The sequence below is a fragment of the Vanacampus margaritifer genome, chromosome 7 (assembly GCF_051991255.1).
Source record: "Vanacampus margaritifer isolate UIUO_Vmar chromosome 7, RoL_Vmar_1.0, whole genome shotgun sequence".
Taxonomy (NCBI): domain Eukaryota; kingdom Metazoa; phylum Chordata; class Actinopteri; order Syngnathiformes; family Syngnathidae; genus Vanacampus; species Vanacampus margaritifer.
Window position 1 is genome coordinate 3,829,030 of NC_135438.1, and position 25,555 is coordinate 3,854,584.

General features: G+C 36.6%; 3 protein-coding genes and 1 long non-coding RNA gene across 11 annotated transcripts in view; 2 read left to right on the forward strand and 2 right to left on the reverse strand.

Annotated features, from left to right (window-relative positions):
• LOC144054857 (uncharacterized) overlaps positions 1 to 15,701 on the forward strand; it is a 17,269-nt gene extending 1,568 nt beyond the window's left edge. The window contains exons 2-10 of one of the 7 annotated variants that reach the window (XM_077570227.1): positions 4,988 to 5,044; positions 5,176 to 5,249; positions 7,254 to 7,949; positions 9,225 to 9,405; positions 11,205 to 11,349; positions 12,713 to 12,748; positions 13,701 to 13,745; positions 13,850 to 14,175; positions 14,427 to 15,701. In XM_077570227.1, the coding sequence (XP_077426353.1) occupies positions 4,988 to 5,044; positions 5,176 to 5,249; positions 7,254 to 7,949; positions 9,225 to 9,405; positions 11,205 to 11,349; positions 12,713 to 12,748; positions 13,701 to 13,745; positions 13,850 to 14,127 (1,512 nt within the window). In that variant the 3' untranslated portion in view covers positions 14,128 to 14,175; positions 14,427 to 15,701. The other 6 variants (XM_077570226.1, XR_013294720.1, XM_077570225.1 and 3 more) reach the window with 6 other exon arrangements.
• tma16 (translation machinery associated 16 homolog) lies at positions 15,520 to 17,628 on the reverse strand. Its single transcript, XM_077570237.1, has 7 exons — positions 17,493 to 17,628; positions 17,271 to 17,377; positions 17,058 to 17,095; positions 16,910 to 16,994; positions 16,562 to 16,710; positions 16,439 to 16,481; positions 15,520 to 16,268 (listed from the first exon to the last, which is right to left on the reverse strand). The coding sequence occupies exons 1-7, from the start codon at positions 17,493 to 17,495 to the stop codon at positions 16,076 to 16,078; spliced, it is 618 nt and encodes a 205-aa protein (XP_077426363.1). The 5' UTR covers positions 17,496 to 17,628; the 3' UTR covers positions 15,520 to 16,075.
• Positions 17,629 to 19,236: 1,608 nt separating this feature from the next.
• On the forward strand, positions 19,237 to 24,937 carry tmem154 (transmembrane protein 154). 2 transcript variants are annotated; one of them, XM_077570236.1, is made up of 8 exons: positions 19,237 to 19,386; positions 20,257 to 20,352; positions 20,621 to 20,695; positions 20,838 to 20,891; positions 21,724 to 21,894; positions 21,990 to 22,044; positions 22,606 to 22,682; positions 23,886 to 24,937. In XM_077570236.1, exons 1-8 carry the CDS (start codon positions 19,281 to 19,283, stop codon positions 23,888 to 23,890), a joined length of 639 nt encoding a protein of 212 aa, XP_077426362.1. In that variant the 5' UTR covers positions 19,237 to 19,280; the 3' UTR covers positions 23,891 to 24,937. The 2 variants fall into 2 exon arrangements, with proteins under 2 accessions (XP_077426362.1, XP_077426361.1); XM_077570235.1 differs by having other exon boundaries at positions 21,721 to 21,894; positions 23,886 to 24,165.
• LOC144054862 (uncharacterized) lies at positions 20,532 to 23,655 on the reverse strand. Its single transcript, XR_013294723.1, has 3 exons — positions 23,511 to 23,655; positions 21,794 to 21,885; positions 20,532 to 21,064 (listed from the first exon to the last, which is right to left on the reverse strand). It is a non-coding gene; the product is annotated as an uncharacterized LOC144054862 (long non-coding RNA).
• Positions 24,938 to 25,555: the final 618 nt, after the last annotated feature.

The window sequence follows — 25,555 nt, forward strand, 5'->3', positions numbered from 1 at the left end:
AATAAAAAATGAGAACTGAATTAACTGCGTGTTAAACACCCAACCAGAGTTGGAATCGGAGGTCCTGACGTCACTCGCTCGGTTACGCCCCTTAAAGGCACATGCCAACATACAAATACCTCAGTGTGCTTGTGTGTGTGGGTGTTCGATGGGGGAAAATTGATTTCAACTGCTAAGACTGTACAGATTTGTCAAAATTGCTCATATTTGGTTCAATTGGAATAGAAACATGTGGAATAAGCAAGCTTTTATCGCTCTTTGCGGGCTTTTTGTTCTTTTTGAAGATAGTGTGACATGGCACGGTTGGGGTTGTCACGTCGCAGGGTTACGTCACACACACACTCAGCCAACGTTTGTGTTTTCCTAGAGCACGAGAAGAGGAAAGCCAGATTAAGACGCGAACTGAGATGTGAACTCTGCTGAGTTGACTGATTACCTTTTCGTTAGTGAGATTTTGTTTTGTGTAACATTCGGACCTACTGAAGTTAACACACATGCCACAGTATCATTAGATCCAGATTAAACATTCTGTCTATACAAGGGGTGATACTGCACACTTTGGGGGATGTATTCGACTCGTTGGAACAAAATATGTTGTTGTTTTTTCCACTTGTATCAAATCACTTGGACCACAAATCATTTTTCCCCATTGAAATGAATGGAAATGCCATTAATCCGTTTCAGCCTCCCCCCAATTTTTTTTTTTAATGAAAATTCACTAAAAATAATACAGTAATGACATCATTAAATAAAAAGAATTAACTCATTCACTCCCAGCCACTTTCACTGAAGCAACCCCCTTTGCTCCCGGCTGTTTTACTGGATTTTGCAAGGCCCACGTTCTATTGCTATAAAAACATGGAACCTACCAAAAGAAAGATTAGTGTCTCTTCTTTCATCAGGAAAAAAAAGTATATTTGTATCTGTTTCCATTTTACAGCAATAGAATTTAGTTACTGTGGGTAAATGAGCTTTTTTTCATCATGGACCTGGTTGATCTCTTTTGCTCTGCTGCCACCCGCTGACCGTTTTTGTAATAGCTACCATTTCTTCATCCGCTCTCTGCAGTTGAGAGGCTGCATCAAAGCCTTCTGTATGCTCTAACATAAAAAAATAAAATAAAATAAAAAAACATCTAAATACGTCTTTGGGACACTTAGAACATGTTTATATGTTTTTGGGAGCAAACGAGTTAGGCAGGTTTTGGCCCACTTAGTATCAATTGAATGGGCGTTATGCTGCTGCTCGCCTTGCCCACCTGGGTAGTATCAGGCATTTTGTAAATTAGGGCTGAACGATATGGACAAAATTCTCGATTAAAATTACGCATTAGGAAAGAGTTCACGCTTTTATTGGCAGTGACGAGAGCACTTGTCAAGTCAAATCATGACGTGGCGCGCCAAAGACGAATCTTCTCGTAAACTAGTTTTTGTTTTCTTATACGGAGCCAGGGATACACTGTAATGGTTAAAAACTAAGTTTTTTTTTTTTTTTTTGAAAAATCAAAGTATCATAATAATGCAAAAGGATGTGGAATGCGCAGTTTTAACCCTAAGAGACAGGACAAGCACTTGGGAGATACTATTTAATTAAAACTTAAACGCAAGGAGACAGTCGTACAAATACAAACATAAGAAATACATTTTTTCCCATTTATTTATATATATATATATATATATATATATATATATATATATATATATATATATACTTTTTTTGTAGTGCAAATACCTTTTTTTTAATTTTTTTTTTTTTATGCTTATTTGTTTTCATTTTATTCCATTATTGAAAATGTTTAAATTTTAGTTTTAGTATTTTCCTTAGTTTTCATTAGCAGGATAAGTCTATTGATCATTTTGCTATATTATCTTGAATGTTCATATCGTATACGATATGTTGTTCGGCCTTACTGTAAAAAGACATTGGTTAAAATAGAGCACATTTTCATCATAATTGCAAGATGTAACGGCATTAATACGACACATATTTGGTGAATCCCTAATACAGTAAACCTAAATATATTCCGTATCGCTGTCACGCCACACCACTTAATCCCACCGCCACACCCAACACAAGCAGCATGCACATGTTCCACTCAGCCGTCTTCAAGCTGCATCACAGCCAAGAGGGAGTCGGCACAGGGGCAGGTAGGCCATTGCTGTGTGGCTAATTGCTCATTTCATCACTATTGCAGCACATTTGGAAAAGCAAGATGGTACTGACGAGTGCAAGCAAACAATATGCGGATGTTGTCGCTTTCGGTCGCAGAGCGTGAACTTGCAAGCTTGCCGGACAGCTGTTTAGAAAGTAGCGTAGAAATCAAGCCATTTAGATTTAGAGTCACCTTGACTAGCATAACAATCAAGCATACACCTAATATGAAAGGCTCTTATTTATTTTCAAATGATGAATATACTGTATAGTATAAAACCACTGACGGAAGGATTAAAAAAAAAAAAGTTTTTTACTCAAATGTATAAATAGTATTGGGTGTAGAAGTAGAACATTTCAAATTTATTTTATTTTTTTAACAATGGCCAGCTGATAGAAAAAGTCTGCACACCCTGTTCAAATGCAAGGTTTTGTGATATTAAAAAGAGACCTGGATAAATCATCCCCAATTTTTTTTTTTTTTTACCACCATTACTGTAACTTAGAACCTGTAAAACACTGTTTAAAAAAAATGAAATGAAAAGCTTGCTAGAACAGCTAAAATTTATTCGGGGTTAATCATAGGCAAATTTAAATGGAGGCGGATGTGTCGACTTTGAATGTGATGTGACTTGTGAATTCACAGCCCCAAACTTAGTGATAAGAGGGTGTGCACACTTATGCAACCACATTATCTCTGTTTATTTTGACTTTGCTCTCTAAATGAAAAAATAAATAAAAAATTAAGGTTGAACTATAGACTTTCTATATTTACTGAATTTCTTTATTATTTTGTAACAAAAATTGAAAAAAAAAATCTTCTATCCACAAAAAGGCATTTTTAGATTTGTAAAAATATATTTACTGTATGCATCATTTTATATTTTTTGAATACAACTATCATTTTTTAGCAATTATTATTATTAAACCGCAGACAGATTGAGGCATTTATTATTGCATAAAATATTGTTTTTCAATTTTGTTTGAGTGGCAGAATTCCTTTGCTAACGCTAACGCAGCAATAAATTAGCTAAAAACTAACCGCTAAAGCTAAAATTTCCACTAGTTTTTAGCTTTTGACTAAGCCAGATGACATGAATTTTAACTTAAACAACGGAACCATAAAAATCAACAACAATTATTGTTTTTTTAATAACGTTTCCGGACTCAAGATGATGATCACATGTGCGCGCTTGTACACGCAAGCACAGAGCCGCTAATAGCAAATCAGGCTAGCAGCAAATCCCTTGATCAGCTTAGATGAGGCGCTCTTGTCTGTAGGCGTGGGTGTCGATTCTGTTCTGTGTTCAATTGCACCGGCGTGTACTCACAATTTGTGTGTGTGCGTGCGGGTTTAGTAGTGCAAGCGGCCTTGCTTGTAACCCTCGAGGTATTTCAAAACTCATTCATACCCCTGAAAAGCTTATTTTCATTTTAAAGGAGATATGCTGTATTATGCTTTCCAAAGTGTCCTGGCAACCTGTCAATCTACTTTGTTAATTGTCCATATACTGAATAAAATCAAAAATAATTTAAAAAAAAAATCAATTCAATTCAATGAAAAAATTTGTATTTCATTCTTTAAAAGAAAAAGAAATGAAAGGGGACAGAAAGACGAAAAACTTCTATCTGTCCCTAATCAACACACACACACACACACACAAAATAAAAGAAAAAAAAGGTCAACACGAAAGAAATTGAATTAAAAGTGAAAAAGGTACATTTTCCTCGCTAAATGAGTTCAGTTCATTTTAAAAATGAGAATAATTTTTACCTAGTTCCCCAAAAATTTTTTTTAATGCTAATAAATTGTCAAATATTATATTAATTTCTTATTCTAAAGTTCGAAAGAAGGAGCAGCACACTGAAGTGGATTGCGGTATTAACTCGTTCGCTGCCATTGACGACTATAGAAGTAAAAAATTCATTTAAACTATTTTTATTAATTAATAATTTGTTAATTTTAACTATTTCTATTAGTTTAACATTTTTTTCTACTTTTGTTAACAAGAGTATGAAAACCTAGAAAAAAAATATTGTACATTTAGAACAGATATAAAAATTTTGCGATTGATTATAATTAAAAAAAAATTCGCCTGACGCAGTTTTAAAGAAAAGATTTTTAAAATTTTAAATAAAATTTTTCAATCGTAATTAATCGCATTACTTCACTAGTTAACTCATAATTAATCACAAATTTTATATCTCTTCTAAATGTACAATAAAAAAATCTAGGTTTTCATACTCTTGTTAACAACAGTGGAAAAAAATGTTAAATAGAAATAGTTCAAATAAATTTTTGACGTTTATAGCTGTCAATGGCAGTGAATGAATAAGAAAAAATATATATTTTTTTAAATTTCAGGCGATGAGTGCATGATGCATGAGTTTACTAGTTGACTCACGATTAATCACAAATTTTATATCTGTTCTAAATGAACAATAAAAAAAATTCTAGGTTTTCATACTCTGGTTAACAAAATGTTAAACTAATAGAAATAGCTCAAAATAATTGTTGACGTCTATAGCCGTCAATGGCAGTGAATGAGTTAAATCAGGATGCACAAACTGTTGAATGCTTTACACTCTATTTCATTATGTTATTATTCGTATTGTTTTTTTTTGTACGACTGTAGTCTGCTTACCATCTCGATACAAGACCTACATTTGGCGTCCGTGCTCCTCACACCGATTGTTTTTCCAAGACTGTTGTTTGAGATGTTGTCATGGTTGGAAGATTGGAGGTCGCGCAGGTCGCTCACGCGCCATTTTGACTAAAAGCATCATTCCGCCGTAACGATTTCCTGCCTTCTCCTCTCCACTCTTTACGCTTCAGGGCCCCCAGGCCAAGACCCCCGGTCGCTCAGGCAGTCGATCCAGCAACATCTCCAAGGTAACCGCGCAGGGGTTTCGGACCTCCCGGAGTGTTTGTCTTATCAAAAAAAAAAACAACGTTTGATCACAGCATTGAAACTAAAGTGACTTTAAAAGTGACCGCATTTTGTATCACGTGATCGCTTCCAGGCGAGCAACTCGACCGCGGGACAAACCAGCGTCTCCAAGACATCCGTCACGCCGTCTGCTCAGGATATTTGCAGGTAGTCTTTTTTAAGATATGATTGCTAACAATCCCAGCAGGAAAGGCTAAAAAAAAATGAAAAAAAATTCTCATGACGGGCTCAGCTGTGTGGACGTGAATTTGTGTTTTGCGTGTGTGCGTGTGTCTGCGTGTCCTTTTGTCAATGAGGGGCCGCAAAGAAATACTCAAGTGGTTCAGGGTTACCTATTTCACGCGTTACTGAAATTCTCTCATACACGAGTGAAACGCTCATCTGTTTAGCTTAATTGCTAACCTCAATGCAAAACGCTATTGAGATGCTAATGTTAGCATCTTTTTTTTTTAACTCTTTGACTGCCAAAAACGTTAAATAACGTTTAGTAAAATCCTATGGAGGAGTGCCAAAGACGTTAAAATACGTTTGTTTCAAAACAGAGGTGAAACTAACCATTTTCTATTGTTGATTACTCAAAAACGGAATAAGGTAGAAACAACTTTTTTTTTCTGATGAAAGATGAGAGTCCAATCTTTCATTTGGTAGTATGTGTGTTTCCATAGTCCAAACACATAATTTTCTGTGGACCTTGAAAGATCAGTCAAAATGCTTAAATCGGCTGGCACCCACGGCATCCCTTTTCTGAAAACGTCTGGCAGTCAAAGAGTTAATAGGTATTTGAACACAAACAGTGGATTTTTGACAATAAAAAAATATACATACATATATCTTAGACGTTTTTTTTTACTGCTCACTCAGAGGAGTAGTAAAAAAAATATATTCTTCTTCGTTTGTCTTTTTAATGTTGTACAGTTTTATACTGCCTCCTGATGGCCAAGGCGGGCACACCAGAAGGAGCAACATTAATCACTGGACAGCAGCAATAAATTCATTCATAAATTCCATTAGATCATTATTACTGTCTTTGTGAAGTACAATATTATGGAGAAATGTTTTTCCAAAAAACATGGCGTAGAAAGTGTTTCAGTCGTGTCTATAAGAGCATTTCACGAGTGTGTGCAAGAAGTAATCCTGAATTTGGTCCCTGACGGCCTCTCATGTGTGTCGCCTCCATTGTGCTCATGTCATCTCCATCTCCCTCCCACGTCTCAAATATTGTGTATACATCCTGGAAATGCTAGATTATTGTATATGTTCAATTTAAGCTGTCGCCAGGATCAGATTCAGCTAAAACCTCCTTCAATATACATTGCAGATTTTATTTAATATAATTTTTTTTAAAGTGATTTATATTGTATTATATAATGTACTGTATAACAATAAATTAAGTTGTTATATAATACAAAAATATATATAAAATAGGAAAAAAATCCAAGTTCATTTGATTAACAAAATTAGATTTTTTGTTGTTGTTTAAATGACAAAAAAAATCATTGTCAATTTTTTGCATAGAAATATATAATATGTAGATATTTGTATTTAAATTAAAAAACGTCCAAAATCATCGTCAAAGTATCAAATGATTTTTTAAAAAATTAACACGACAACCATTTTTTTTTCCTCGTAAGAGTTCATTTCATTTTAAAAATGAGGGGAAAAATAATTAAAAGCAATCTAACAATTAATTAATTATCTATTTTTTTCTTATTGTAAAGAATTTCAAAAAGAGAAATAGTCAAACACTTTTTGAAGTGTAATTTATTGTTTGTTTTTAGATGTTATCATTATTAATTAATTAATTTAATTTAATTTGAATTTGCTAACCCAAATGTATAAATCATTAGATCTTTTTCTTCTTAAAAATGGAAAAAAAATTGCAATATTACTCAACAAATTAAATCTTTATCTAATCAAATTTGACAGCCTTGTTTTTTCTCATCAAGTTTATTCAATTTTAAAAATGAAAATAGATTTTACAGAATTACAGAATACTGTAAATTAAAGTAATTGTCAATTTTAAAAAAATCAGCATGATAAAAAAGTGCATTTTAAATGTTTTACATCAAATTTGAACTTTGTCACCTCATTGATAACATTGTCATCTCATCTCAGCATCCATCTTGTGTGTGTGTGTGTGCGCGTGTTCAGTGTTGTCCAGCTGACCCGTGTTGAGGAGGATGAGTCCAAATTGCCCACCCCCAGCGACAACAAGCGCCCCGCTTCCATGAAGATCCCCAGCTCCGCCCGGGGCCCCTCGGCCCCGGCCCCCAAAAAGCAGGTGAAGCGCCGCCATCGCCGCAAAAGGAACAGCTTCGGCCCATTGGACTGCGTGGAGGCCAAAGGTCCGGACTGCAGCGAGACGCGGTCACGAGCGCGCCGGGAGCCTCCGTCGCGCTTCCGCCGTCTAGACTCCACCTCGGAGGATGAGAAGCCGGTGAATCGCAGCTGGACCGAGGAGAAGTCCAGGCGGGCCCGGCACCGCAGCCGGAGCAAAAGCGGCGAGGATGTGACGGAGGTGATGGAGTTGCAGTCGGTGGGCTCCGACGAGGGGAAGGAGGACCGCCCCCTGGTGGGGGACGACGGTGTGACAAACCGAGGCGGCGGCAGTAGCGGTGGTAGCAGCGGCCACAGCTCGCTGAGGGAAAGCTTGCCCAGTATGGACAAGGAACCCAGTCTGGCCGACAGCTCGTCGGAGGACGGCGAGGAGGAGCTGATCACTAAAAAGTATCAGGAGAAGGGGGCGGGGCACGGGGACATGGCCGTACCCACGCCTCAGAGGCGCTGCGGCGCCAACGGCGCCCCGCCTCTCATCTGCTCTGATGACTCGGAGATGGAGGTGTGCAGGTCAGTCGAGGCGTGCGGCGACACGCGGCCTGACAGGACAACACAACAATAACCGAAGCGTTTTATACTTGGCTGGTTCTGAGCCGTTTGGTTCTAAATCCACATCACCCCCTTTCACACCGGCAAAATGGTGCAATTTTCGTAACCACATTTTCAAATGTTTATTTATGTTTATTCTATAAACATTTTAATCCCAAATGAAAAACACTCGCAGTCGGCCAAAATCTCTCACAGACTCAATTCTGGATGTCACTTACTTAGGCCGTGCCCCTTAAAGGCACACATGCCACACAACAATCGTTAACAGCGTTTCAATGAGGAATTTTGATTTAAAAATGCTATTATTGTCTTTACTCTGTGTTATTTTTTTCCCCACGCTACACGTTTAGCTCCTTTTCCTCATAAAAAACACTTGCAAATCATTAGCTCCGCCCCCAGTCAATATGGTGATGAAAGCAGTACTCGTCATTGGCCCAGCAGTAAGGAGGGCGGGGTGAACTGCTGCTCATTAGCATATACCAGGGTGTGCCGCCCCCTCCAACCCCCTTCAAAAAAACAAAAAAACTGTCCAGAGATATTTTTAAAGATGCCTGTTGTAAATAATGGAAAAATGCTAACGTCTTTTTTCAGTTAGCTAATTAAAAAATATATATTTATTACCAAATTGTAAAAATCTATTCAAGGTTGTTTTTTTTCTCATAATAAAAAAGTTAGTTTAATTGAAATGAAAAAAATTTTTTTTTTTTTTTTTACACCAAAACAAAAAAAAATCTCTCATTGGAAAAGAGTTAATTTAATTTTTTTTAATTATAAGATCATTGTCAAATGGATGGAAAATATGTCTGATCGAGATTTTAAGGTCAAATTATTATTTTTTAATTATTTTTCTTCTAAAAGAGTTCATTTAATTTTATTAAATTACTGGATAAATAAGAAAAATAATACATCATTACTCTGCAAATATTTTTTTTTACATTATCCCATTATAAAAGAGTTCATGTTTAAAATGAGATCAACTATTGTGCAATTAAATTGAAACCATTTTGTCAAAGACATAATATAGTTTCTCATTACAAAAAAGTTTATGAGAATAATTTCCAAAGCAACAAAACAGATCAAATGTACTATCATTCTTTCATTTTGGGGTATTCATACTTCCCTGGCACCAATTTTCTGCAACTCCAAAAACCATTGCTAAATTGGTCCGGCACCGCCTGAGTGTGAAAGGGGCAAAAGAGGTGGGCTTTCTGCCAACACGCCTGCGTTTGTGCACAGGATCTGCCACTGCGAGGGCGACGAGGAGTGCCCGCTGATCATGCCGTGCCACTGCACGGGCAGCCTGAGCTTCGTGCACCACGCGTGTCTCTACCAGTGGATCAAGTCGTCGGACACGCGCTGCTGCGAGCTCTGCAAGTTCGATTTCATCATGGAGACCAAACTCAAACCTCTGCGCAAGGTACAGCAACGCACCCGATGTACTGAATTGCAGCATTAAATCATGACGTGGAGTCTGTTTTGATGAAATACAATAGTAGAGCGTTTTTTAACTCATTCACTGCCATTGACGGCTATGGACGTCAAAAATTCATTTGAACTTTTTTTAATTAGTTTTACACTTTTTCCACCAGTATGAAAACCTAAAAAAAAAAAAATTGTGTACATTTAGATCAGATATAAAGTTTGTGATTAATCGTGAGTTAATTATTGAAGTCATGTGATTAATTAAAATTTAAAAAATGAATCACCTGATGCGATTAAAAAAAAGATTATTAAAAATTAGGGGCGTCAGGCGATTAAAATTTGTTGACGGCTATGGACGTCAAAAATAAATTTTAACTATTTTTATTAGTTTTACACTTTTTCCACCAGTATGAAAACCTGAAAATTTTTTTTTTTTTTGTGTACATTTAGATCAGATATAACATTTGTGATTAATCGTGAGTTAATTATTGAAGTCATGTGATTAATTACAATATAAAAAATTAATCACCTGATGCGATTAAAAAAAGATTATTAAAAATTAGGGGCGTCAGGTGATTAAAATTCGTTGACGGCTATGGACGTCAAAAATGAATTTGAACTATTTTTATTAGTTTTACACTTTTTGCACCAGTATGAAAACCTAAAAAAAATTTTTTTGGTGTACATTTAGATCAGATATAAAATTTGTGATTAATCGTGAGTTAATTATTGAAGTCATGTGATTAATTACAATTTAAAAAATGAATCGCCTTATACGATTAATAAAAAGATTATTAAAAATTAGGGCCGTCGGCGATTAAAATTTGTTGACGGCTATGGACGTCAAAAATTCATTTGAACTATTTTTATTAGTTTTACACTTTTTCCACCAGTATGAAAACCTAAAAAAAAATATTTTTTTGGGTGTACATTTAGATCAGATATAAAGTTTGTGATTAATCGTGAGTTAATTATTGAAGTCATGTGATTAATTAAAATTTAAAAAAATTATCACCTGATGCGATTAAAAAAAAGATTATTAAAAATTACGGGCGTCAGGCGATTGAAATTCGTTGACGGCTATGGACGTCAAAAATTCATTTGAACTTTTTTTAATTAGTTTTACACTTTTTGCACCAGTATGAAAACCTAAAAAAAAATTTTTTGGTGTACATTTAGATCAGATATAAAATTTGTGATTAATCGTGAGTTAATTATTGAAGTCATGTGATTAATTACAATTTAAAAAATTAATCGCCTTATGCGATTAATAAAAAGATTATTAAAAATTAGGGCCGTCGGGCGATTAAAATTTGTTGACGGCTATGGACGTCAAAAATTCATTTGAACTATTTTTATTAGTTTTACACTTTTTCCACAAGTATGAAAACCTAAAAAAAAATATTTTTTTGGGTGCATTTAGATCAGATATAAAATTTGTGATTAATCATGAGTTAATTATTGAAGTCATGTGATTAATTACAATTTAAAAAATGAATCACCTGTTGCGATTAAAAAAAAGATTATTAAAAATTAGGGGCGTCTGGCGATTACAATTTGTAATTGTAATTAATCGCATGACTTCACTAGTTAACTCACGATTAATCACAAATTTTATATCTGTTCTAAATGTACAATAAAAAAAAGAGATTTCCACACAAAAATAACAAAAACTGTTAAACTAATAGAAATAGTTCAAATGAATTTTTGACGTCTATAGCCGTCAATGGCAGTGAACGAGTTCATCGTAATACACGCTCCCGAGATGAAATGTTGCCAATATTTCCTCGGCAGTGGGAGAAGTTGCACATGACCAAGAGCGAGAGGAGGAAGATCTACTGCTCCGTGTTGTTCCACCTCATAGCCATCGTTTGCATGCTGTGGTCCGTCTACATCCTGATCAAGAGAACCACCGAGGAGATCAAACTGGGCAAGAACGGTCAGTACTCCCCATTTGTGTTGTCACTACGTCGCCCTAACATTTGGATCTCGTTGGGTTGTAAGTAGCAAAACCCTTACATAATGTTTTAGCTCAAATGTGACCGCAATAGAAAATCCCGGTGACAAAGTATTTGAGAATGGAGACGATCATAAAGCATCAACACCGCGCATCTCGCATGTACACACAATCATGAAGCCATGTTACATAAAAAAACTGGATCCAGCAGTTCAATGATTCAACACAAACCACATTCACATGAGACGAGGGCTGCTTCGGTTATGCAGAAAATGTTAATCGCGGTTATTTTTGGTAAGAATTGAAATCAATTATTTTTTGGTACAAAACAAGAAAATGTTAATAATGTTAAGACAAATACAATTATTTGAAACACTATAATTATTAATATTATTAATTCTTATAACTTTTAATTATGCAAGGTCCTTTTGGATGAAACAAATTTAAATAACAACAACAACATGAAACTAATTTAAATAACTCAAACAACTCAAAATTTATATTTTGTTAACAAAAGTATAAAAACCTAGAATTTTTTTAATTGTATTAGAACAGATATAAAATTTGTGATTAATCGTGAGTTAATTAGTGAAGTCATGCGATTAATTACGATTAAAAATTGTAATTGCCCGACGCCCCTAATTTTTTATAATTTTTTCTTAAAAAAAAAAAAACATTATTAAAAATTAAAAAGACTTTTTAAGAAAAGGTTATTAAAAATTAGGGGCGTCGGGCGATTAAAATTTGTAATCGTAATTAATCGCATGACTTCACTAGTTAACTCACGATTAATCACAAATTTTATATCTGTTCTAAATGTACCCAAAAAAAATCTAGGTTTTCATACTCTTGTTAACAAAAATGGAGAAAAAAAAGTTAAACTAATAAAAATAGTTCAAATGAATTTTTGACGTCAGCTATAGACGTCAAAAAATTAATTTGAATTATTTTTCAATCAATGGCAGTCAATGAGTTAAGTTCAAATGTACTTACTTTCTTCTCACATGTAGACAAAAAAACATTAAGAATGAACAATTTGATTGACGCAATTATTATGAGGATTTTCTCAAATTTGACCTGGAACATGAACAGTATGTAAGGGTTCAAATCAGGCAACATCATTTTAGTTATTGTAAACAATCGTTTCATTGCCCTTCAGAGGTCCACATGGTTGTTCTGTGCCCCCACCCGTTGGACATCAAACTATCCGATATAAAAAAATAAACACAGTCCCCTCCCCGGACACTCCATTAGGTACACCTGCATACCCGATCCAATATTAAGATGACGTTTTGGTTAAGACGGACAAAAAGCGTAACGATATATTTATTATTCTGCTGGCTAGGGCTTGGAAATGTCGGTGGAACTAATGACGTGGCCGGTGAGTGTGTGAGTCCAAATGTTACAAGAATAAATCATATTTTACACAAAGCATGCCATTTTTTGAATTTGACAGCTTTATTCGTAAAAAAAAAAAGATTTATAATAAATTAAAAAAAAAAAAATTTTAAAAGAGAGATGAAATGATGATGGTGAATCGGTAAGATTACCGAATGAACAATACCTCTTTGACTGCTAAAAACGTTAAATAACGTTTAGTAAAATCCTACGGAGGAGTGCCAAAGACGTTAAAAGACGTTTGTTTCAAAACAGAGGTGAAACTAACCATTTTCTATTGTTGATTACTGAAAAACGGAATAAGGTAGAAACAAACTTTTTTTTCTGATGAAAGATGAGAGTCCAATCTTTCATTTGGTAGTATGTGTGTTTCCATAGTCCAAACACATAATTTTCTGCGGACCTTGAAAGATCAGTCAAAAATGCTTAAATCGGCTGGCACCCAGGGCATCCCTTTTCTGAAAACGTCTGGCAGTCAAAGAGATACTGAACTCTCTCTCTCAAAAAAAAAGAATATATATTCTCAGAATATCCTTATTCTTTGAAAATGCATAGACAAAAAATTTACTTTTTTTCTTGTAACATTGCATTAAAGCGTAAAAAAAGAAAAAAAACGTCTTTCTTTTTTCCTCCTGGTGTGCTCAGCTGTAGATGCAACAAATGTCACCGTCATCCCATAGAAATGAATTCATATCTAAACATTTTAGCAAGAATAGGAGCGTGAGTTATTTTGGTCCCGGACAATCATGTGATAGTCACTAAATATGACCCGATATGTATCACGGCCTGTCTTGCCAACTCCATGCAAAAGGATGCAGGAGGCGTGGCCATGATACATGCTAACACAAGTAGCAGTGAGTCCGTAAAAGTCATTTGTGCCCCCCCCCCCCCAAAAAAAAAATTGGAGAGAGAGAAATTAACATTGTTGATTGCAGAGGAATTATGGCGGATTTCTCTCCTGAAGTACTATACCCCGCAGGGTAAGCACGGCTGCATCACGACCACCTCCCGTGAGTGATAACAGCGCCCCCCGCAGGCCTAATAACTCTACTACACCGTCTCACCCCCCCCACCCCCCCCTCAGGTGTGCTGGAGTGGCCCTTCTGGACCAAACTGATCGTGGTGGCCATCGGCTTCACGGGCGGCCTCGTCTTCATGTACATCCAGTGCAAGGTGTACCTGCAGCTGTGGCGCCGCCTCAAAGCCTTCAACCGCATCATCACCGTGCAGAACTGCCCCGACAAGAACCCGCTCGCTAACGGGAAGCGGCAGGCGGCCGTGGAGGGCCCCGCGGGGACCGCGCCCCCGGGCTCGGACGCGTGCTTGGAGGCGGCGGTGGCGCCCCGGCACAATCCGGTTTGAAGGTGCCAATGTTTTGCGGCCAGCTGGATTGTACGGTATCTCACAAAAGTCAGTATAGTAAGCATCGTTCCATTTTTTTGAATGACTATTTTGGTGCAACTCTCATCCTAACATGGGCGTAGTTCCGCTGTTGACCACCAGATGGCGGCAAATCCGAATTTATAACAACTCTGGTACTCTTGCGAGATACTGTCAAAAAAAAGAAAGATTTCAGGTTTCAGCAAATGACTGTTGCCATCGTAATGATTATTGCCGTGAACCTTAAAGAATTCACTTCAGGTGTGTTTGTGTCTCTCAAGGTAAGCAAGCAGGCAAAGCAAGGCGGCAGACCCACCATGGTGACCGCGAAGAGTGAGGTTGAGGTCTCAGCTCCAGAAAGGCTTGCGAATGCTGAGTAATGACTGTATGTTATACTTTCGACTCTTACATTCCCTTTATGCACTTTGTCAAACTGCACTAAATACCCTAAATATATTCATTTGAGTCAAGGGTGGTGGGCAAAGTACGGCCCGTGGGCCACATGCAGCGCACTCCAGTCTTTAAATGAAATAAAAAAAATGTGTGAATTATTTTATTGTTGAAAGCAGCTAACATACTTTATGTCCACATTCAAATGTTTTTTTTTTTTAAACCTTATCTACAAAATGTCCTGGCTCATCTGCTTGTTTTAAAAATGTAATGTGGCCCTTGAGTGACATTTGTATGTCAAATTTGGACAATAAGTGTAAATTCATCATTCTGTGTTCTTTTTTATTATTATTTTCATTTTAGTCTGATTGGCCAGGAGAAGTCGAAAACCATCTGAACTCATTCACTGCCATTGACGGCTATAGACGTCAAAAATTCATTTGAACTATTTCTATTAGTTTAACATTTTTTCCACTTTTGTTAACAAGAGTATGAAAACCTAAGGGGAAAAAATACTGTACATTTAGAACAGATATAAAAATTTGTGATTAATCGTGAGTCAGGCGATTACATTTTTTAATCGTAATTAATCGCATGACTTCACTAGTTAACTCATGATTAATCACTAATTTTATATCTGTTCTAAATGTACAATTAAAAAAATTCTAGGTTTTCATACTCTTGTTAACAAAAGTGAAAAAAAGTTAAACCAATAGAAATAGTTCAAATGAATTTTTGACGTCTATAACCATCAATGGCAGTGAATGAGTTAATTACTCCTAAAATCTATGATTATTTGGCGACTTATCTGGTCAACAACAAATGCAGGTCCATCTCAATAAATGAGAATATCGTGAAAATGTTCATGTTCGGTAGTTCAAATCAAGAAATATTATAATATAATATAAACTCATATAGATCGATTTATGTTAATTGCATTAAAATTACAGATAACAAAAATCCAAACTTTACTATCCAGGGAAATTAGACACAATGAAAATATTTTTTATTGATAGAAATTAGGTAGGAATTGGCCTGACGTTTTCCTGTGCATAATGATTCGAAGCGAGTTTCACTGAAATAAAAGACATTTTCAACCATATTCTAATTTATCGACATGCTCCTGTAATGACTTCAATAAAATACATTTCATTTGGTTCAGCAAGTTTATTTTCTGACTGTTTTTCCCCACTTGGACAATCAGCTCTCCCCAGTAAGTAATTTGTATCTTAAAGACATGATTTTTTTTGGGGGAGGGGGGGGGGGTTAAAGGTCAGATTGCAATTTTTCTCCGTGGCGCTACATCTACAAACGACATGTTAGTCACTTTGTTTACAATGTGTTCACTTTTCTACCAGAGACGCCACAAAAAGTTGGAAAAACTATAATGATGCCACTTTCCGATTGGATAAAAAATCATTTAGCTTAGCCGCAAAACTTGTGTGTGCAATAAACCGACTGTAGAAAATGTGGGAAAAAATGGTCCGACTTGTTTGTGCTTAAAAAGTCTTTGATCAGACTCATGAAAGAAAAGAGTTTCTTAGTTGGAGTCGGAAAGCAAAATGTTTTCATCCAACTCCTCGTCGTTATTATTATTATCATCATCACTGTCCAACTCTTCTTCTTCTTCTTTGTTGTCCTTCTGCTCTTCTTTGTCTTTGACTTCCGCACTATTTTTAGAAACATTCGTGAGTTTAATGTTGGGAAGTTTCTTCAGATCTCCCGTCCATTCCCTGCAGTAAAGAAACATTGCTTTAGTAACTTAGTCAATGTTTACATCCATACTCTTAATTGAAGTAGGACTTTTATTGGCCCATTTGTGGATCAATAGAACAAGTTGCACCCACTCCGTTAAGTTCTTAGAGATCAATTCATCGCTAATCGTTTTGAGTGATTCGCTCACCTGAATGTTTTTAGATTTTTGGTGTTGAGAAAATCGGGGATCTCTGCGAAGATAAAGCACATTTACATCAACATTTATGAATACAAACATGTGTGGATATACAGTATAGTTACAAGCACGGACCGAACCCGGCGCCGTGGTACAGCGCCCGCTCGCGCTCGATGGTCTGCTTGATGAAGTCCTCCCTGGCGCCATGAAGACGCCCCTTACGCCCTTTGATGCCGTTCACCAGCTCGATCTGCTCCAGCTCGCCGTCGAACCGCTGCAGGTACCTACAGCACACACACATTTACTGCAGCTTCGGTACAACAGTCGTCGCGTGGTGTGTGTTATACTGCCCCCTGGTGGCCAGGGCGCGTGCACCAAGAGCAGCCGGCACATTGCACACTGAATTTTCACAGCGCACAAACAGCGTCATTCTCGTGTCGAAAATTAAATAACACAGAAGATCATTTTAAGATGCTCGCCCACCTTTCAATGATGTCATAGGCATCCTTCATGGTGTACGTGGTCTTTTCTGAATCCAACTGGCTCTGAAACCATAGCAGCTTCTCACCTGTGTATGGGAAACGTATTTGAAATTCCAAACACCGATTTAAAGGAATAAAAAATAGCTTACCTATATTGTTCAGACGTGCAGCTTTTCCAACTTTTTGTCTGCATAAACAAAACAGCACAATGCAGAGGGTCCTCGTTTTACGACAGTACGACGACAAGAAGAAACGCGATGTAGTGTCTCAATAAAATAAGCTACTGCAACAGTAATGTCATAATGCAGTTCAAATTTGTGTGAAAAACACGCGTCAGACAAATCAAAAACTCGTAAACAGACCGTTCTTTCTTTTTTAGTCGTATTTCCTCCCGGGCCATGTAAGCTGCTTTCCGGCTGTACGGATGCACAACCTTCTCCGGGGCTTTCCCCTTTTTCTGCGTCTTCGGCTGAAGAAAAATACATTCATATTACGTGAAAGGCAGTGACGTGTTGAATATGTATTCGGCACTGAAATTGTGATCGTGATTGTGATTGTAAACGCAAATATTGGCTCCATCTTACCATTAGCTTTGCTGTACTGGAAACTCGTGGTTGGTTTGTTGACAGCTGGGCCGGAAACGATTAAGTTCTGTTGGAAAAATGGGTTCGGGTGAAACAAAAGTGAGGGAAATGTTCCTGTGCTTGTATGCGACGTAAATTAACTAAAAACAAACTACTGAATTGTAAATAAATGTATTTCTTTGTTCAGTATTTTTAAGAAAAAGGAATCCGTACAGTAATACAAACGTTTAACATTTATATTTTATATTACCTTAATAAGTTTGTTTCGACTTGTATTGACAATAAAAAAAATAACAACAAAATGTAGACAACAAAACTCTACAACAGCATTCGCTGACACATAACACACATACCTGGATAATGGATGGATGAATGTGTTAATAGTACAGTGCTGAAAGCTGCATATATTTATCAGGTGACACAAAATGGATCCCAAATATAAAGATTGTACTTAATTATAAACTATATATTCACCTATCCCTCCATTTTCATATAAGTACTATTAATTTATATATTCTTCTAGCTACACACATAAAAAAAAAAAAGGATTAAGATTACATTTGTCATTGCTTCTTTGAAAAGAAACGTTTATTCATAAGTAACCTGCGGCCATCTTGTTAACTCCTCCTGGTCGTCATAAGTCTTCTGAGAAATATGAATCATTTTTTTCCCACGAAATTATTGACCCTGTCATAATTGTAACGCAGCCAACAACACAAGACAGATGATATTCAAGTCTATAGAAAAAAGCTAACCTATTATTGCAAAACAAATAGTGAGACGATTGAATTCCTCTACATTAATAAAAGTATTTATCAACTTGAATATCAACTGCGCTTTAGTATAATTAAGTGTAGGAAAATTAATAAAATCTATTTTTCTCTTGTCAAAGTCACCCAACAAGTGTAATCTGTATTAAAGCCCCACCAGCTCTAGCAAATGGTGCTTTCTCTCTCTCTCTCTGATTAATGATTCAAAACAATTTGCTTGCCATAAGAAGTAATAATAATAATAAAAAAGTAATAATAATAATAATAACAGATAAAATAACAGATGATTTGAGCCCTGTGAATTTTGCCTAGCAACAAGCAGCAGTAGTCACAAAATGTGACTTATCGGGACATCTGATTTGGGCCTTGTGGATTCTGCCTAGCAACAAGGTGTCGGGTCCTGGAAATCTGGTATGTAGCCCATGTTAGCCTAGCGCAAGTGTAAATATATTTGATCAAGAGTCTTCCTGCCAACCTTATGTATTTTCATTGTGTTATTATTTAAACCAAGAGACAGGAATATGTTCATTGGAATATGGGGCACAAATGATTTAAGCCATGCGAATTCTGCCTAGCAACAAGCAGCCTGACTCTTTCCATTGGCTTATGCAGCACATTTAATTGAGCCCTGTGAATACCCCCTATGAACCAGGGGTCAGGTCCCAGAATCGGATATTTCTCACACTATGTGATTCAACACGCAGGTACAGGAACAGCCTGTGTTTAATGAAGCCCCGTGGCGACCAGTTAGTTCATTGAAAAGGTTGACAATGCAGGTTCCCGCTCATGCATACCTGACAGCCTGCAGCAGGAATGTGAGCGTGCAGAAGCAAACTTGCGGCAACAAGCACACACCAAAAAAAAAAAAAAAAAAAAAAGTCGCGTCACACCCGAGTGACTGGTCTTGGTGGGTGTGTCCGACCTTTTTCTTCTTCTTCCTCTCCCATCCACGTAAGTCAGATTTGTCAGGAAGTTGCGATGCTGTGACACACACCACATAGCACAACACGATGGAAACATGTCCGCCTCTAGGCCTTCTTCTATCAGCATGAGAGGCCACCGCCGGAATACTCCACTGTTCCTGCTCCTGTTGTGGCTCCTCACAGGCACCTGGACTGGATCAGGTAAGGACTCAACAAATACACACAATTCCAGTCTAATGCCGACTCCCTGAAGACTCTTTGTTGGTTTGTTCCTAAACCTACTGACTATAATTGTTCCATCCAGTCTCCAGGATCACCCTGAATCATCTCCCCGCGTTTTTTTTTTTTTTTTTTTTACGATTTACTGTAAAGCCTCGGTGGAACAAAGTTTTCATCGTGGTAACAAAACCTCCACTTTGTGCTTTTGCAAACCTTTTGATTTGTTTGTGGTTAAGCAGGAAGTGGTAAGTTCCGGCAGGTTGTGACTCAAAGTACTGCAATACTTACTGCAAAGTATGGATTCCACACCATGTAAATACAGAGCCAGTATCGTCAATACCAGAGGTGGCAAAAGTACTCGCACTACTTATTAACTCATTCACTGCCATTGACGGCTATAGACGTCAAAAATTCATTTGAACTAATTCTATTAGTTTAACATTTTTTTCCACTTTTGTTAACAAGAGTATGAAAACCTAGAATTTTTTTATTGTATTAGAACAGATATAAAATTTGTGATTAATTGTGAAGTCATGCGATTAATTACGATTAAAAATGGTAATCGCCTGACGCCCCTATTTTTAATCATCTTTTCTTGAAGAAAAAAAAGATTATTAAAAATTTGAAAAAAATTATTGCAATTATTATTATTTATTTTTTTAAAGAAAAGATTATTAAAAATGTGGTGTCAGGTGATTAAAAATTTTTAATCGTAATTAATCGCAGGACTTTACTAGTTAACTCACGATTAATCACAAATTTTATATCTGTGGAAAAACGCGCAAACTGAATTTGACTTTTGATTGAATTTGACGTCTGTATGATTTATGAAAGTGTTTTTTGTGGTTGTAGTGTCAAGCCAAGACGAGGCGACGGAGTTAGAAAGTGAAATAGTGGAAGAAGTGACAGAAGACCAAGAACAAGTCGTGGAGGACACCGAAACATTAGGTCAAATTTGATGGCATACATGAATCATAATAGATACACTACATCATTGGAAAACAATATTATAATATTTGTGAAAACTTATGTAATACTGTATGTAAGATTATGTTTATTTCATATATATTAAAAAAAGTAACTAATGGAAATAGAACAAAAAAAAAAACTCTCCCAAGGTCAAACTATCACCATCAAACTTTTATTAGACATATTTTACCTTTGAAAAGGTGAGACTATTGACTGCAAAGCAACTTATTATTGTTATTGTTTGTAGAGCCCACATTATCTGGTCCAGACGCCTCCCCCACATTGGAGCCCTCACCCACCCAGGAAGGCGTCTCGGCTTCTGGTAAGATCAGGTCACATGCAAGATGATGATCTTGAGATATTCCTAATTCCCAATTCTACAATCTCACTTAAAAAGTCTATGTGATTTATGTTAAGTAGGAAAATTTCATTTTGAAGAAAAAATACATTCTGGTTGTTTTCAGAGATTGCGCCAGAAGATAAAACAGAAGATGTTGGATCAGGAGTGGACAGTCCAGGTACAACATGTACATATGTTTGTGTTAACGCTGATTTTAAGATATTGGTTATTCGTGGAGGCTGCCGAAAATAGCCACCGATACTCAAATAAAAAAATCGGATATGGAGTTAGTCCTCCTCTGCAGTAGTTGGCGCTATACTGCAGCGGTTTGACACAGCAGCGAATCATCATCTGTATCAGAAAGAAAGGTCTTTGTTCACAATTTTTTGTAATTGTTTTAAATGAAATTTTATACATCGGCAGTACTAGAGGTATGGATGAGCACTCAAATAGTAATTACTCATACTGGTATTGATCTGGAAAAAAATGGTATCAAACACTCAATATCGTCATTATTATTATTATGTATTTTTACTTTATTTATGACTCATTTTCATATATTTTTATGTTATCATTGTTATGATCATCAATCCTAAATATCGAATCACTAAAAATTAAATAACTCCAATTTATGCAGCACCTTTTTTGGGCCCCAATGACACTTTTTAAAATTTAATTGCTATCTAATTTATTCTATTTAATGTGTGTATGCATCATTTTATTTTATAATTCTATAAGTTATGTTCATTTTTAAATAGATATTATATTTATATAATATAAATATGTTTTTGAAAGTTTATATGCCTCATTTTATTTTATAATGAAATTTGTTTTTTTATATTATTATTATTATTATTATTATATAGTATTAGATACTGTATGCATTTTATCTCATTCATGTTTTTACTTTCACCTTTTCCTAAATTGTATAATTTTTTAGACGAGTCATTTTTATCATTATTACAAAAAGTAGTGGTAATGGTTGTAGTAATATTTGTTTTTTTCAGAAGGCAGCACGGACGGCCAGAATTTGTTGGACTCGACGTTGAGCCCCCAAAGCGAGGAGGGTCTCAGCATCACCTTCATCCTCATCCCGGTGGCCCTGGTGGTCTTCATCATCGTCATCATCATGTTCGCCCTCTTCTTCAGACGCAGGTTTAAAATGGAGGCTGCTGTTCGAGGTACAAAGTGAAAAGTGCATTTAGGTTATTGTTACAACTACACAATATAATACTTTAAGTTGACTGTCATGTTTTGTTTTGTGTGTTTTTTTTAGATTCCAGAAAGGATGATCCATATCTGGATGGCTCCAGCACAGAGAAAGTGCCAATGTACGTACCATTTCACATAAATAAAATAAATATTGTAGCCATGACATGTTTTATTTACTCATGGAGGTGAGAAGAGAAAAAAGAGAAAAAAGTGGGTAAAAGAAAAAATTCCTACCATACGAATTTGGTACAATCGAGATAAACTTTTTAAGCAAAGGATATTATGACACAAACTGTGGAGAAACACATGTAGAAAGGTAATATAACAATACTCGAGTATTACATAGTGGCTCAGGGCTCAGATTGTGGTGAGCTGCGATTGGTCGTTTCCTGTGATGCTGTTTTTAATTGGCAGGAAGTGGCAAAATGGCTGTAAATATCAACATCAGCAATATCAATCAGAATGCCGTGTTTAAATAAGTGAACATATTTTTGTAAAGAAAATACTGGACTTGAAGATTTATTGTAAAAAGGAGCTAACGCAGTAAAGTAGCTCAATTCAGTTGGGCTTATTAGTTGACAAATGTTGTTATCTTGACAAGTCTTTTGTATATATTTCTAATGAATTTAGTAAGTAAACATTTCGAGCAAGGTGGTGAAAATGCTGTTTTGTGCTTCCAGGCCCATGTTTGAAGAAGACGTTCCTTCAGTGTTGGAGCTGGAGATGGAAGAACTGGACCAGTGGATGATCAAAGACGGTAGGTAGACTTAGTTGCAACGTCAACGTACTGACATTTGAAAGGAGATGTATTAGATAAAAAAAAATAAATAAATCTATTTCAGTGTTTTTTGAAGAATTTTTGGGCGTTAACACACACTCAAAAAGAGGGTTCAGAAAGTAATAAAGTAAGTAAGTAGTAAAGTAAAGTAAAGACCCTGCCATAGTTTGGCTTTAGCCCCTCGTGCTAGCTAGCTCCCTAGCACAAGCACCCGGGGAGATAGCTATCTAGTACCTGGGGCTAAAGCCAAACTGTGGCAGGCTAGCTAGCTCCCTAGCAGGTAGACAAGCATCCGGGGAGCTAGCTAGCTAGCACCTGGGGCGAAAGCCAAACTGTGGCAGGCTAGCCAGCTCCCTAGCAGGTAAACAAGCACGCAGAGAGCTAGCTAGGAAGCTAGCTAGCTAGCACCTGGGGCTAAAGCCAAACTGTGGCGGGTTTTTACTTTCTGGACCTGGATTTGCCACCTCTGTTAATCTTTTGAAATAGTACCCAAAAAAATGGATGGATGTTCCAGATGTTTCCATCGTGTGACTGATGGGTTACAACACACACAAACGCACGTACACACATACGTCAGTCGTTACGACATGAAGGGCTCGTGTGGCGCAACATGGATATGGACGACCTCCTTCTTCCTCAGCTGAGAAAGTCGAGGTCCACTTACTCAACCTCACTGAGGCTCCACGTGGCCTTTTCTGTTTTTATTTCCACATAATCCGAGGGCACATTCGATGGACTGCCAAAATGTGTGCACGATAGTTTACACAAGCAATTAGGGGGGATGACAAAACAGAAGCTGTCACGTACCGAAAAAGGTTAAAGGTCAGCCAACACACAAGCGACTGGAATGTCACTGGTGCAGTTCAGACGCTCGGGGAACCATCACTTGCCTACGATGCAGGTTAGCGTGGGTTCGCTTCACCGCCTGGGAGACCACATTTGTATGTGTGCGTGTTAGTGTGATTGAGTGCAACAACAAAAAAAAAAAGTTCACTCAGGCATTTTGAGCAATGACAAAAAGGAGGCAGCAGATGGCAGCAAATATACACCATCCATGGAAAATGTAATAGTTATGTTGATATATATATTGCTGGGAAGCACAACTTCCCTATGTTGACAAGTTCCATTTCCTGTTGTATTGTTGTCATCACGTCGCCTCTCCCTTTGATTGTTTGGCTGCAGGTTAACGGCGTGGAAAAGCAAGCCCAGCACACCCTGAAGTCGTGTTACATTTCCAAAAATGATCTCCTTTTTTTCCCCTGCGCGTCTGCTCATCTGAGTTTATGCTTTGGAAATGCATCCAAAGCTAAATTTGATCCTGAGAATCTTCAACGGACAGCAACGCTGCAGCAGAGCATTCATGCGCTGCATGTAAGGTCGAAAATGGATCAAAACAAACACACACTCAAATCTAACAAGGTAACCGATTTAGATATCAAATTAAAGTTTGATAAGATTTGTATTTATTTTCTTCATATGATGACACAAAAAATCAAAACACAAACCATCCTATATTTAACTCGCAGATGAAACTTGAGTTATTTGCAACAAAACAATGAGCCGTAGCAGTGTTTCTCCAGATCTGTACTTAATTGTTTAACAGTGGATATAAAATGTCTACACACCCCAGTTCAAATGCCATTTTTGTGATCATGTGATCAAATCATTACGAAGCCATCCCCCACCATTAATTTGACCGATAACATGCATAACTCAGTTGAAAAAGAAAAAGAAACGATTTCAAGAGGGGAAATGAAAATAAACGGAGACAATGTGGTTTCACAAGTGTGCACACCCTCATATGACTCCAAGCTTTCACAGCATCAGAACTTGAGCATCTGCTAGAAAGCAAAATAAATAAATAATTAACTCAGGAAAAGCCTACTAGAACAGCTGTTTTTATGTCAACAAAAAACCTGGCATTTGAACAGGGGTGTGTAGACTTTTTATACCCACTCTATATCCTTGAATGATGACAAAACATTTAACATTTGTGAACGATTTGACTATTTTCAACAAACTATAATGAGTCATGTCTCATACTAAAAACCTTAACGAGGACATTTATTAATATGGCAAAGACATTTCTGATTTCTTGTTGCAGTTTGTGGCACTGATCTTAATGTGAATGCAGTTTGTATTTTGTTGTGAGTTCTATTTTTGTAAATATGCTAGGTCTCAAATGTCTTTGTTCAACTAAATAAAATGTAGTAAAAATGTATTTAAAAACTCGATTCCTGTAAAATGATGAGCAGTGTTAGTTTGGTCTGCAGTGCTGACTGTAAGTCAAATTTGTTTCCAGTAAGGATTGGACTTCGCCAAGGTTGCTCAAGTTCAAGTTGACTGAAATTACATGACCTCTATAAAAGTCCCAAATTTTTTAAGGGTGGACTTCCTGTTAGGTTTAAGGTCTGCACCAAAGAGACTTTTTTGTTGACCTTGGCCCATTAATTATTGAAGGAACCTGTGTTTTAAAATCCCCTTTTATTTCTTCAGGTTTTACGGGTTTGTTTTTGTTAAAGAACTACTATTACAACAACAAATGAAAAGCAAATCAATTTATTTCCTGACAGAAGAGTCTTAACATTTCAGAGCTCTGGGTCAATAGCACCACAGCCTGACCTTGATAGATAAGACCGCTCAACACAGAAAAGCCCTTCCTCGCTCTAGACTGCTCGCCTTACTGTCCTCCCCAATCCTCCCACAAGCTGCACAAGAATCCCATGATAATTCACTGTGCATTCATCTTTATTACAGTATTTTTTTTTAATAAGTACAAGTCAAGCCATGAGCATGATTATATCATTATTAGCTAGTTACGATTAAGCGGCATAACCATATCCCATTAATAT